The sequence below is a fragment of the Anomaloglossus baeobatrachus genome, chromosome 5 (assembly GCF_048569485.1).
Source record: "Anomaloglossus baeobatrachus isolate aAnoBae1 chromosome 5, aAnoBae1.hap1, whole genome shotgun sequence".
Lineage (NCBI taxonomy): Eukaryota > Metazoa > Chordata > Amphibia > Anura > Aromobatidae > Anomaloglossus > Anomaloglossus baeobatrachus.
This window is the reverse complement of record NC_134357.1, coordinates 58,578,219-58,593,358: the sequence shown is the minus strand read 5'-3', so window position 1 is coordinate 58,593,358 and position 15,140 is coordinate 58,578,219. Positions and strand designations below refer to the sequence as shown.

Sequence of the window (15,140 nt, the reverse complement as noted above, 5' to 3'; positions counted from 1 at the left end):
TGTGGTTGTAGTAGGGTGGGGGAGGGGGACATTTTATGTTATGTGAAGGTTTTTTCATTTCTTTTACTGACGGTGACATTTGGAGTATTGGGTTGCTACAACGAGAAGGATGATGATATAGACAGGACACCTATAAATTCCATTGATTAAATGTTCATATACTTATTCGCAAAGCCGCGCAGTGCAGGTCAGGAGGGGGTCTTGGGGATACCTCATCCATTTTTAGACATGCAAAATTAAAGGAGTGAAAAATCTGACAATGGGATTCATTACACGTCGGTCCATGGCTACTTTCATGGGCTCCATTATGTTCCTATTTAGCGGAAGAAAATGACTTATGGGGATTATCAGATATTTTCAAAAAGTTTGCCATTAATAGCCTGCTCAATTTGGCTTCGCTATAGACTTCCATACCAGTTCTCCGGCAAAGCCGTCATCCATCGGTCACTTGACTGTTGCAGCCAATCGACTGGTCTCACTGGTCTTGTGCAACCGTCTCTGTTGAGGCCAATAATTGTCTACTGAGCTCATTCTGCAGAACCAATAGGAAATAGGAATCACCGGTGCAGGGGGATTAAATAGGATAAGTAATGGTCCTTTTATTAATTTATGCCAATCCCTGCTATTAGGCAACTTTTTATAATTCCCCAGACATCCCCATTGAAGGGAATATTAATACTATGAATGGAAAATAAAAGTATACACCAAATAAACCTGCTTACACTGTTCCTTAGTATGCAGGATTTTCTTTACGATCCTGATGATTTAAGGCTGATCTGGTTAATTTTCGACTGAGCAATTGCTGAGGAAGTTTAAAGGTGTTTAATATTTTAAGGAAATTGTGCTTTACTCTCCCTCCCAGGTCCATGCTGCTGTTCTCGGGTCTGTTGTTGTTTGCCGTGCTGAAGTCACTGGGTGTCATGGGTGTGTCACGGGTGACAGACAGTCATGTAGTTTCTGGCAATAGAAGGTCACAGTATCTGGTTGCACAGAATGCTCCCTGACTTTCCATTGTTCCTGCTGTCAGTATTCATTGGTATAGGTAGCTTTCCTGCTGGATTCAGCTCTCTCCCTTTTAGACTCAGGAAGAGCTCGCCTTCCATCCAGCTGTTGATTATCAGTGTTCCCTTGGTGTTTATATAGCCCTTCCTTACTTCCTTTGGACTGGTGCTGTTGATATTTTCAGTTCCTTCAAGCCTAGGTTGCAAGCAGGAGGCTTGTACTCCTCTGTGGTATTGTTGCTGAAAGCTCTGCTGAACTTCTATGTGAGTCATCTAATGATAAGTAGTTCATGCTTTTCCCCCTGTGTGTCCCCCTTATACCTTCTATAGTTGTTTATTAGGGTTGATGAAGAGTTCATCTAACCCTTTCCCTATTTATTGTCCAGCAATAGGGATACCTAGAGTCAGGTATACGGCTCAGCACATAGGTGCGGAACCTATCTAGGGTGGTGAGGGACCCCAGTGACCAGCAGTAGGTTCGGTCAGGGGTCATCATCTTCCCTCTCCCTAGACACAGGATTTCCCTTCCCCTTCACCGTGCGCTTGGTACTTCCCCGTACCTAGTGTGACACTAAGTTCATCGGCTTGTGCCATCAACACAGGAAGAGCCGCTGAGATCAGTGATTGGCTGCAGTGTTGCCAATATGACATTACTGCTGCAGCCAAACAGCAGAGACTGGAGCACTGTCAGACACAGAGTTGGATTCATTGTCGGCATGTAAAGCTCATTTTGTTTTTTATACACCTGAGTCTGAGGGAAGAGGATTGCTAAAAGAGGACAATCCCTTTAATTAACTTTTTATCTAACTGCAGACAGGACAAAGGATAAAATCTCCTTCTGCAGCCACCTAGGTGCAAACAGGTCTGTGAGGATGAGGAAGGGAGAGCGGCATATTCTCTTTCCTTGTTTACAGTATGAGGCAAACTAGGGTCAAAGGAAAGAAGAAAATTTAAGGATAGCCATACATTTTTACATTTTATTGTGCATTTTGTATTTGGCGTCCTATCCCATTAAAGAAGAATTTCCTAACCCGTGGCTTGGGAGCCATATGTGACTCACCGCCCATGATGTGTGGCTCATGGATTGGTGAACCAGGTCTTGCAAACAGCTATGAAGAGCCAGTCTCCACATGGTGACTTTTGTGAGAAGCCTCGCACAGAGAAGCAGATCTGAATGGGGGTAAGGTAGGAACCCCTGGATTTTGGTATACTGCCTCAGAGTGTTTTCTATAGAAAACTTTTTGGCTGTCATAATGTGGCGCCCCTGGGGCTTCAGTCGCCACAGGCCATTGCATTTCATTTAGGGTGCAATGCTTGGACTCGGGTAATGAAGGAGTTAATCACTGGTGTTGTTTTTTCACTTACAAACATCTAGCTATGAGTCACCACTTACAAAGAAAGCTGGACAGTCTTGGGAATTCCAGGTTACTCAGACAACAGCCACTAAGAGTCATCCCAAGGGTGGGGGCACGAAGTGAGTAAGAGAGACACAAACCTTTTTTAACTTCAGTTCAGTCTGGGAGCATGAGACAGCAGACAGCCTCAAGAGATGAAGGAAAGCAAGGCTGGTCCTGGGGACGAGAGACTGGTGAATTTTGTCCCAAGACCAGGGGCCACAACACCGCACTGAATCTGCTGGAATGAGACTGGAATAGGGCGAGAGGTGACTGGTGGAGATGATGAGAAAGAGGAGACATGGTAGCTGAGGTCGAGCCTAACCTTTCCCACAGTGCCAGCACAGACGGGGTGCAGAGCCGTCGGTTAAGGAAACCTTCATGGACTCTAATAATTCTGCAGGGGAAGGGGATTCCAAGTCCCATCGCCCTCTACCCACTTTCCCGGAGCACAGTGACATATAGGATCTGGGGTCAGGTCTACGGTCGGACCCCAGGGAGAGGATCCACGCCACCTGCATACGGGACGGGACACTTAACATGAACAGCAGGGTCCCCAAGTTGCTTGAAGCCACGGGAATCCACAACCAAGCACAAGGAGGAAGGTCTCACACATTTCCACAGACAATGGTGGTTGCCTCCGATTCACCTGGGACCAGCTGGAGTCCATCCATGGCGGCGGAAAGCGGCACCTAAGGAACTTTGAACCGCAGCCCCGGTGTTGTCCTTGTCATTGCCGGCGCCGCCGCCCTGCGCTTCGGCGCCATCAGCCTTCCCCATTGCCCTCATCCTCCCCAGGGCTCACATCACCTGTGGGGAGCTGGACTATCTGGGCTGCGTTAACATCAGCCATGGAGGAGAGCAACAACTCGCAGCGGCGGTCGATTCCTGGCTGCACACCATCGGTGGTGCTGCAAAGCATCCCCCATTCTCATCCAACACCACTCCTGGAGGAGGAAAAGTTGCAGGAAGGGTCTGCGGCGGAGGAGGCCGGGACCCCCATCATCACGGCAACTGGTGACACGCTTCCCAGGGACCCTTCACTCTCCTTCCATCCCCCTTTACACCAGACACCTGTTAGTTTGTCCTTTACATGTAGCCGACGGGGCCATGGAGCTGGGTCAGGCCAGTCACAGCAACCCCACAAAACCACTGGCCCGGTGACGAGTAACCCCTGAGGCCCTGTGGGGCACTACAATTGGCGGCTCTGGATGTCACTACTGTGAGGGGGTGGAAGATGGATGTGGCTCGTGACCCTCTCTCAGGGCCAAATGTGGCTCTCAAGATCAGAAACATTGGAGACCTATGCATTAAAGGTCACTAATGTTATATAATCACAATCAGGCTCAGGAGATGAGGACTATAGTGTTTTCATTGTGTTACCAAAACTCCGTTTCTATAATCAAGCATTTCACCAGTTTAGTTAGATGACCTCAAAAAGTGACCCTATACAGGTATATTACTATATCATGTGTCGCGTCCTGGGGCAGCCGAGCTGCTCGGATCTGGGCAGCACCATCGAACAGTTTTAAATGAAAAGAAAAAGAAAAACAAAGTCCGACTACGCCACTCGCGGTTTGCGGCCAGGAATAGTAGGGCTGCGCTGCGGGTTCCCACAGGGGATGATGGATGGGGGCAGGGTGGATGATGGAGCCCTCCACGAGCAGGGCTTATCCCCAGGGGTAGTTGAAGGGTTAATGTGGGGCGCAGTGCGATGAAGCAGTCCAGACAGAGAGGGCAATATGATTGTCTTTACTTACTGGCTTCGCGCCCTGGGGACATACTGGATCCCAGGTGCGCCCGTGTCTCTGATGGCTGTGCCAGCCAACCTGGTGCCGCTCTACCTCCGATGCACTCTGGTGTATATGGGTCCTCCCTGGCGTGGAGCACTTGGAGGTTCTCCTGGTGTCTGGGTCCTGCTGCAGGCAGCTTGGACTATTTAAGGGAATATGTCCTGGTCCCCTCTTTGCTGCTGATGCCTCAGACGTTAAAGGGTGGCAGATGAGTCCTGGAAACCCACCCGCCTGGCAGATTTAACAGATGGCTTGAAGTCCTGGTCAGTTCTGGGATCTGCACCCCGTGCGTGCAAAGTACTGAGAGCCCTGGATGTCCACCCCACAGGATCCCTCTGTCCTTGGAGCTTGCTCTCTCGCTCTCCAGCTACTTTTCTCCTCTGAGTGGCTGATCTTTCTACTCCGGTCTTTGCAGATTCTTTACTGCTTTCAATATGTCTCAAGAGTCTGTGGTCTGTCTTGACACCTTTCCTTGTACACTTGAGTGGATAAACTCTCACATTCAATGGTGTCTGGCACGTTGGAGAGGTGTTCTCTTCACTGATGAATCCTGGTTTTCACTGTACAGGGCAGATGGCAGACTGCTTGTGGCGTCGTGTGGGTGAGCGGTTTGCTGATGTCAACGTTATGAATCGAGTGGCCCATGGTTGTGTTCTGGTATGGGCAGGCGTATGTTATGGACAACAAACACAGGTGCATTTCATTGATGCCATTTTGAATGCACAGAGACACTGTGATGAGATCCTGAGGCCATTGTTGTGCCATTCATCCACCACCATCACCTCATATTGCAGAACAATAATGCACGACCCAATGTTGCAACGATCTGTACACAATTCTTGGAAGCTGAAAACATCGTAGTTCTTGCATATCAGCATACTCACTGGACAGTGTATACGACAACGTGTTCAAGTTCCTGCCAATATCCAGCAACTTCGCACAGCCATTGAAGCGGAGTGGACCAACAATCCACAGGCAACAATCAACAACCTGATCAACTCTATGCAAAGGAGATGTGCTGCATTGTATGAGGCAAATGGTAGTAGCACCTGATATTTACTGGTTTTCTGACCTCCCCGAACCTCCCCCCAATACTGTAAAACTGCTGGCTTTTATTGTGGGCACCTTAAGCCACACCTGTGCATTAATCATGCTGTCTAATCAGCATCTTGATGTACCACACCTTTGAGGTGGATGGATTATCTCGATAAAGGAGAAGCGCTCACTAGTACAGGTTTAGACAAATTTGTGAACAATAATTGAGAGGAAAAGATATATTGTCACCATAGAAAAAGTCTTAGGGGTACTTTGCACACTACGACATCACAAGCCGATGGTAGCGATGCCGAGCGCGATAGTACCCGCCCCCGTCGCAGCTGCGATATCTTGTGATAGCTGCCGTAGCGAACATTATCGCTACGGCAGCTTCACATGCACTTATCTGCCCTGCGACGTCGCTCTGGTCGGCGAACCGCCTCCTTCCTAAGGGGGCAGGTCGTGCGGCGTCACAGCGATGTCACACGGCAGGCGACCAATAGAAGCAGGGGGGTGGAGATGAGCGGGACGTAAACATCCCGCCCACCTCCTTCCTTCCTCATTGCAGCCGGGACGCAAGTAAGGCGATGTTCCTCGCTCCTGCAGCTTCATACACAGCGATGTGTGCTGCCGCAGGAACGAGGAACAACATCGTAACATCGGTCCTTCCGAAATTATGGAAATGACCGAAGCTACCCCTATGATACGATTTCGACGCTTTTGCGCTCGTTAATCGTATCAAGAACGATTTACACACTCCGATGTCGCCCGCGACGCCGGATGTGCATCACTTTCGATTTGACCCCACAGACATCGCAGCTGCGATGTCGTAGTGTACAAAGTACGCCTTAGATCTTTCTGTTCAGCTCATGAAAACCTGTAGCGAAAACAAAAATGTTGCGTTTATACATTTGTTCATTGTAACTTAGGGGTAGTGCATGTCTCTGATACTGATGGCCAATCCTTACGTCATTAATACCAGATCAGTGGTGGTCCAACATCTGGCTCCTCCACTTATCCTCTGTTAGTAGTTGGTCGTTTGGCTGGTGGAGGTACATTGTGAACAGAGCCAGGACATCACCGGTCCGTACATTGTGTAGTGGCCGTTCTCAGGTACTGCAACTCTAATCACAACCATTTCCATAGGAATTGAACTGTACTTCCCAGCAAAGGCCACTACACAGTGTTGCGCTGTTCCAGCTCGCACACTGTTTATGTCACCGCTGTCACAGCTGCAAACAACTTATCGATGAGGATTAAATATTTTATTGGTGACCTATCCAAAGATAAGCTCATCAATATCAAATGAGAGGAGACCCCCTTTAATTTGATATCAACACATATACCCACTCCTCCAGCCAGACTACTCTCCAGTCTCCACAGAACCCCACCGAGAGCAACATTAATCGCTCCTGTAACATAAATTTAGGGAAATAAATAACATATTTTCCCTATGTTTCGTTGTCTAAACATTGGATATGTCATATAGTCTGACGACAAATACCGTCTATATACAGCTCAGGACTTATAAAAAAAAAAAAAGGCTTAATTGAAGCTTAATTCCAGACGTTCTAATTAATGGCTTACCTTCCTCAGCTTTCTCATTAACTTTCCATAAGACACAAATATAAGAATCAGAGGTAGAACAAAGCATGTCATAAGGAATGTGATAATGTAGGTTTGGTCTTCAATTTTTCCTGAATACCTATGGTACAAGGATAGAAAATAAAGAATTAATAACTTGGAGAAGAATATAGGAAATTAAATTAGCACACCCCCAGGTCAATTCTTATTTTTTAATCTCTGGTACACACAACTAATTATGAAACAGGTATACAAACAAGATGAGGCTTGGTCGTTAACACTGATGACTCTTTGTAATCTAAGCCCTCAAAGATTGATCGGTGTGGGGGTCTAATCTCTGGACTCTTTCCAATCAGCTCAGTAAAGAAGGCATGGATTAGTTGCTTATATTCCTATGTATCCAATGAATAAGTCTTTGTTTAGGTTTTAGAATTGAGGCGGACACATATCAATCCTAAGAATAGACCATAAATGTTGGAGTTGAAAACCAGTTGCCACCAAAGTATTTCCGGCGGCATGCTGTGGCACAAACCACCTCCCCCTTAAACACGCCATAGACTATGGCACAAACCACCTCCCCCCATAAAAAATACACCACAGACTTCATACCTAAGAATAGACCATAATTGTTGGGAGTCCTGAAAACAAGTTGCCACCGAAGGATTTCCGGCAGACACATATCATTCCTAAAAATAGACCATAAATGTTGGAGTTAAAAACCAGTTGCCACCAAAGGAATTCCGGCGGCATGCTGTGGCACAAACCACCTCCCCTTTAAACACACCATAGACTATGGCACAAACCACCTCCCAATTAAACACACCATAGTCTATGGCACAAACCACCTCCCAATTAAACACACCAAAGTCTATGGCACAAACCACCTCCCCCTTAAACACACCATAGTCTATGGCACAAACCACCTCCTCCTTAAACACACCATAGACTATGGCACAAACCACTTCCCAATTAAACACACCATAGACTATGGCACAATCCAACTTCCCCTTAAACACACCATAGACTATGGCACAAACCACCTTCCCCTTAAACACACCATAGACTATGGCACAAACCACCTTCCCCTTAAACACACCATAGACTATGGCACAAACCACCTTCCCCTTAAACACACCATAGACTATGGCACAAACCACCTTCCCCTTAAACACACCACAGTCTATGGCACAAACTACCTTCCCCCCAAAAAAATTACACCACAGACTTCATAACTGAAGACATGTAAAATGATCCTGTCTGGCAGATAGGACACTCTTTGGATTCCATCGTTGTGTCCTTCCTGTTGCAAAGCAAAGCGGATTGTTCTAACCTATAGGGTCTTCATATTTTAGAATCATCTAAACGCAAAACATATTTAGCAAAGAAATTATTTTTCTTTATTTATATAGATCTAACAGAAAGATACATGTTCCATAGAAAATTGAATTTCCCTATGTCAGAGAACATGACTGATTACCGCTTGTTCCCACTAATTAATTATGACTACGGAAAACAGTCTAGACATTAATATTCTGACAACATCACCGGTTAGTTAAGAGAAGTGTGTTCATCATATAACCCAAGTGTTACAGGACAGCAAGTGATAACAGAAAGACAGAGACAGGTTTCAGCCTGGGAATTTGATCTGCCGTTCGGCAATGAACAGTTTTGGAGCAATGTATTGCCAAGAGACATCATAAACATTTAATCCTATACCTGTCAATACCATTTTGTAATGTAAAGACATGTCTGTAGTGTCGCTGAAACACTGATTCAATTGATACCTTTGGTGAATAAACATGCCTTGTTCTTATTTAGGGCTCCGCCACACATCCGTGAAAACCACGTCCGTGTAAAACGGGCCGTTTTTCGGGTCCGTTTTCCGTTTTTTAGGTCCGTTTTTATGGTATGTGTGGCCTGCGTGTGTATCCCGTATGCTAGCCGTATGTGCGTGTGGAATGTCCGTGTGTGCGTGAGTGAAATAACTGACATGTGTATGTGTTGTCCGTGTGAAATGTACGTGTGTGATGCAAAATGTCGTTACTACATGTCGGAAGACAGAGTAGCGGGATGAGAATGAACTCGGGTGAACTTCACCCGACTTCATAGTCATGCTGCGGCTCTGTCTGTGTGCCGTGTACTGATTAGCGGTCACCTGTGAAGGATTCACCGGTGACCGCTAATCCCCCGAGTGACTGAAGTGTCCCCCCCTCTCTCATACTCACCGTTCCCCGATCACCGGGGATGAGTAGCGCGATCAGCTGCTGTCACTGAGGTTACCCGCGGCCACCGCTGGATCCAGCGGTGGCCGCGAGTTACCTGACTGACAGCAGCTGATCGCGCTACTCATCTCATTAGCTGCGTGGAGGTGACTGGAGCGGCGGTGTCTTCTGCTGCTCCTGTCACCTCCATGCAGCAGAGCTGGATGCGACGCTGGAGGTCCGTGGAGTACGCCGGACATGGAGGGTTTGTCGGGGTTAATAAATTGGTAATGAGGGAATTTGTTTGTGTTTTTTATTTCAAATAAAGGATTTTTTCGGGTGTGTGTGTTTTTTTACTGTAACTTACAGATTAATCATGGAAGGTGTCTCATAGACGCCTGACATGATTAATCTAGGACTTATTGGCAGCTATGGACTTCCAATAACCCCTTATTACCCCGATTTGCCAACGGCACCAGGGCAAATCGGGAAGAGCCGGGTACAGCCCCAGAACTGTCGCATATAATGTATGCGGCAATTCTGGGCGGCTGCTGACTGATATTGTTAGGGTGGGGGGCCCCCCATAACGTGGAGCTCCCCATCCTGAGAATACCAGCCTTCAGCCGTATGGCTTTATCTGGCTGGTATTAAAATGGGGGGGGACCGCACGCTGTTTTTTTTAATTATTTATTTATTTTTTTCAATGCACAGTATAGACACGCCCACCGGCTGCTGTGATTGGGTGCAGTGTGACACCTGTCACTCAGCGTGGTGGGCGTGTCTCACTGCAACCAATCACAGCCGCCGGTGGGCGGGTAAAGCAGGGAATACGAGATTGAATAATGGGCGGCCGGCTTTTTCAAAAGAGGAAAAGCCGCCGGAGTTTTTATAACAGCCGTGCAGCGCCGCGCCGGAGATCGGGGAATGGTAAGTATGAGAGAGGGGGGAACTGACCGACAGACAGCTAGAGGGACAGACAGACATAGAGACCGACCGACGGACTGAGGGAGAGAACGAAACATAAAAAGAAAAAAGACTGACATCACATGAGAAAAGCACAAAACATACAGGGAACATACAGAGATGCGTCCGTGTCACTCGGACGTGCGCACAGACCCATTGACTTTCATTGGGTCCGTGCTGCGTGTTGCGTGAAAAAAACGGACATGCTGGCGTGAGACACGGACCAAAAAACGCATCACGGAGACGGACTCACGGACATAACCAAAAACGCAATTGTAACCGCAGAGATATAGTAACATTGGTGCACGTTTGGCCGTGTCTCCAGTATACACGGAAACGGACCAAACACGCACGTGTTTCACGGATGTGTGTTTCAAGCCTTAATCAGCATTTGAAGCTTTCTGCTAATTAGATTTTGGTACCCCAGGGTTTGACAGTGCACTGGGTCTTCTCCTCTCTGTCTGTGATTCCCCAACCCCTATTCCTGCCTCTAATCTTTGAATGACCGGTCACATCTTAAGGTAGTGTCACACATAGCGACTAAGCAGCGATCACGACCAGCGTTCTGACCTTATCAGGATCGCTGCTGCGTTGTTACATGGTCGCTGGTGAGCTGTCAAACAGGCAAATCTCACCAGCGACCAGTGACCAGCCCCCAGCCAGCAGCCATGCGTGGAAGCGTAACTAAGGTAAATATCAGGTAACCAAGGAAAGCACTTCTCTTGGTTACCCGACATTTACCTTAGTTACTAGCGTCCGCCGCTCTCACGCTGCCAGTGCTGGCTCCCTGTTCCCTGCACTCCTAGCCAGAGTACACATCGGGTTAATTACCCGATGTGTACTCCAGCTACGTGTGCAGGGAGCAGGGAGCCAGCACTGCCAGCGTGAGAGCGGCGGACGCTAGTAACCAAGGTAAATATCGGGTAACCAAGGAAAGGGCTTCTTGGTTACCCGATGTTTACCGTGGTTACAGCTTACCGCAGGCTGCCAGCTGCCGGCTCCCTGCTCCCTGCTCGCTTCAGTTCGTCGCTCTCTCGCTGTCACACACAGCGATGTGTGCTTCACAGCGGGAGAGCAATGTCCAAAAAATGAAGCAGGACATTCAGCAACGACCGGCGACCTCACAGCAGGGGCCAGGTCGTTGCTGGATGTCACACACAGTGACAGCGACGGGACGTCGCTGCTACGTCACAGAAAATGGAGACTTAGCAGCAATGTCGTTGTCATCGTCGCTATGTGTGACACCACCTTTAGATTTCAATTATATGAGGCCGGTTATTCACAGACCAGAGGCAGGCAGAGGGGCTGGGGAATCACAGACGGGGAGGAGAAGACCCTGTGCACATTCCAGCCTCTGTGCACTGAAATATAATTAGTAGAAAATTTCAAATGTTGATTTCTTCACCAAAGGTATCAATTTAATCAGTATTACAGCACTATTATAGCCAAGTCTTTACATTACAAAATTGTGTTGACAGGTTCTCTTTAATCACATCACCATCGGGGTTTTCATTTTTACAACAGTATTATATGTATGACTTCCCTATTTTTATGCATTCATATATTTTTTTTCAATAAATGATGTCATTGAGCTATAATGTGTCTGTTAGGTTTCCACAGAGGACTGTTACGAGGATCTCCTGTCCTTGGGAGACATGTGACAAGTTTTGGGACTTGAGTCTCATATTGCCTTGAGAGACTGTGTTCTAATCATAATTGCTTAGTTTTGGTGCAGCAAGGGTTAATGATCTTGCTGATAGTTCCTGATTAGGCTTATCTCAGGTGCAGCTAATTTGTGACCACTCCTTACCTCTTTAAATGGTCACATGTTCCATAACATAATGCCAGTTATAGAAATCATTCTGAACTGACCATCAACGAGAGAGGAAGCCTTTGGAAGTTGCTGAGGTCATGCAGCTCTGGTACTTTGATGCGGTTTTGGAGTATATCCTTTTTTGACTATGTTCCCCTGTCTGTCTTCCTTCTCCTGCTTCCTATTACCATAGTGGGGAAGTCTAGTGCACTCACTGGCCTTTGAACTCTCCAGGGTGAGTGGGGGACAGCTAGGGATAGGCACATGATGGCAGGGGAGGGGAGGACCCACTTAGGGAGTTTAGTGTCAGGTGGGGACTCATTTTCCATCTCCATACCGTAAGTGCCTTCCTACCCCCTTTCCATCCCCATTGTACCTCTGTGTTGCGCCTTGCGCCAGTCATCCCCTTATCCATGTGTGACAAGGATGGAGTGCATGAAACTTTGCTATTCTTGAGCAAACTTGATGAAGTTGTACCATAATGCCAGTGTGGACAGAGCTTTAATGTTGGTTGCAGGTGGAATTCAGGTCCCTGCCCCTACTTTATGGCATTGTATGAAATGTTTATATCTCCTTTTGGAGAGTGCCATGTTGGCACAGAGATATTTAGAGGCCGTGCAATACTCCCTTGAAAAATGTAATAAGCAAATAGCCTCTTCAGACAGGAAAAGGATGGGAAGTCTAGCACCACCTATATAAAGTATCAATCCTAAAGTCAATATCAACCCTTTAATGGGCCTTGCCACATGACTTCGGATAAGAAGCCAAATCAGAAACTCCATTTTCAAACACGTGTTTCATGGTGTTTGTCCCTCATCAGTGCAAACCAGGAAAGCTAGTTTAGCCAGGTAAGTGGCTTCTGACAATGGGTCCAAGTGGTATAGTTTCTCCTTATGTAAAGTTACAAATTGTAGTAGGGAAACGTATAGATCATGTAATGCTCCCCTAGAAGTTTAAGTATGGAGATAGCTTCTTCCCCAGTCAAACCAGCTCTCCTGCTTTACATTGATGATAGGCAACACATGTCTGCAAAATGAGGTTCTGGTTTGGCTTCTTATTTTAAGTTAAGTGGTTAGGCCTTTGGAATGGCTGATATTGACTTTTAGGATTGCTACTTTTAAAAGGAATCTGTCACCAGATTTTGGCCTTCTAAACTAAAACTAGCACCTTAAGCAGCACCTGTGCTGCATCCCATGAAGGTGCATGTTATAACTACCCCTGTGAACCCCACAAATACCTTTCCAAAATCTCCCCCCTTGTATGTAAATTGTCCGGTCCGATGGGCGTCCTAATAATCTGCGCCTCCTGTCCCTCCTTTCGCCTTCCTCCTTTGCCTCCAACACCTCCTATGCCTCAACGCCATCCACGTAGGTGTGCAAAATCTTGCGCCTGCGCAAACATATTCCTGGCTCGCACAGGCGCACTTCACTCTGACCTATTGTGGGCGGAGCTGAAAACATAAGTGCGCCTGCGCAAACTGGGGAGTTCTCTGCGCAGGCCTGAGATTTTGCCCGGTGACATGGATGACGTCACCTGCTTCATCCACATCGCTGGGAAAAATCTTACACTTCCGCAGAAATCTCGACGGTCTGCACAGGCGCACCTATTGTTTTGGCTGCAGAAAGAAAGGCAAATCCAGCACCTTAGGAGGAAGACTCAGGAAGTAAAACTCCAAACTTTACTAAGTCCAGTAAAAAAATACAAAAGTACAGACCACCTTGTGGTGATTAAGACCTTCACAGGTCAAAACATGTAGGAATTTTCCTCTGTCCTTGGGTCATTCTTTTTTTTCTGTCCCCCCACAAGGTGGTCTGTACTTTTGTATTTTTTTTTTTTTACTGGACTTAATAAAGTTTGGATGTTTACGTCCTGAGTCTTCCTGCTAAGGCGCTGGATTTGCCTTTCTTTCTGCATCGTTTGTTCCCGCCCGGGTCTGGGCATTTTTCTGTGTGCCGCCGATTTTCCATGTAGTGAAGAGGGGTGAGCTGGGTTTATTCCTTTTTGTCCTATTGTTTCGGATCTGCCCTATTGCGGGCAGAGCGAAGTGCGCCTGCACAAGCCGGGAATATGTAGATTTTGCTCACTCACATGGATGGCGTCCGAGGCGTCATCCATGTCATTAAGCACAGGGGGAGGTGAAAGGAAGGACAGGAGGCGCAGATTTGGATGCCCATCCGACCGGACTGGACAAGTTACATATAGGGCGGGAGATTTTATAAAGGTATTTTTGGGGACTACATTGGGATCAGGGGATAACATGCCCCTTTATGGAATGCAGCATAGGAGCTGGTTAAGGTGCTACTTTTAGTTTAGATGGCCAAAATCTGGTGGCAAGTTCCCTTTAACAGGTGGCACTAAAATTTGTGTATTATATGTATAGTATACTAGTATACTATTTTCTCTGACCACTGTATAACATTATTTGGGTGTATTTATGATAATGCATTTTTTTATGTCTAATATATCACATTTTCTATGCTCCAGATACAAAATTTGCATTTACCCCCCTCTCTTGTAAAATTCTACTTTTGCTGCGATGACCCCCTGCCCTACATTAATGTCCATACAGTATAGTGGAACGTCTTGCATTAAAGGGGAAAATTACTTCTGCAGAAAGTTTTTTTCTGTCCCAAAAGGATCTTATAATTGTTTTTTTGGGGACTGAAATGGATGTGTGCAGCAGACAATCTTCTATAAACCTCTCCAACTATAGCGATCGCTCTTTCGACCATCGTGCAAGGGTGTAATTCCGTTTTAACCTCACCACACATCACTATGAATGCCTCTACTAATTTGTTCATTTTCTCTGTGGTTATAGACTGGGGAATATTGCCAAGCTGTTTTTTTTTCAAGATCACACTTATTCCTTGCACCTGACAGTAGTATTTTCATGATGCAGCGCTATAGCCCATTCCACCGGAGACCTTCACCTCCAGCATCGGTCCGAGACCTCTTGTTCTCGCACTTCTCTTTCTCTCATACAACCTTTCCCCTCGGATCTGCTGAATTGCTGGATGACTCGTTTGCATTCATCTTACATATAGAATCAGCGTCGATGGGTAATATTCTATTCCTGTAATGATCTCCTACCTAGAAATATAAATATTCAGTAACATCTGAGCCATATCCGGGTTTGCATCTTGATAATCATAATTTACTACTTCATTACATCAACGCAGCTATTCAAGAAGTTATGCCATGAAGTATATCTGTGATATGTCCACTTAATGGGGGTCCCACCAAAATGGAGGTCCCAAGTCCATCAAAATGGAGGTCCCGAGTCCCAGGATCCTTCCTACTGCACAAGCCTGATTGGCGCACTGCTCTATGCAAAGTCTATGAGGCAAAAAACATTA

General features: G+C 46.6%; 1 protein-coding gene across 1 annotated transcript in view; it reads right to left on the bottom strand.

The window, feature by feature from the left end:
• Nucleotides 1-15,140, bottom strand: part of LOC142313286 (vertebrate ancient opsin-like) — a 61,909-nt gene that overhangs the window by 13,268 nt on the left and 33,501 nt on the right. The window contains exon 3 of the mRNA XM_075352279.1: nt 6,811-6,928. Coding sequence (XP_075208394.1) covers nt 6,811-6,928 — 118 coding nt within the window. The remainder of the gene's footprint in view (nt 1-6,810; nt 6,929-15,140) is intronic.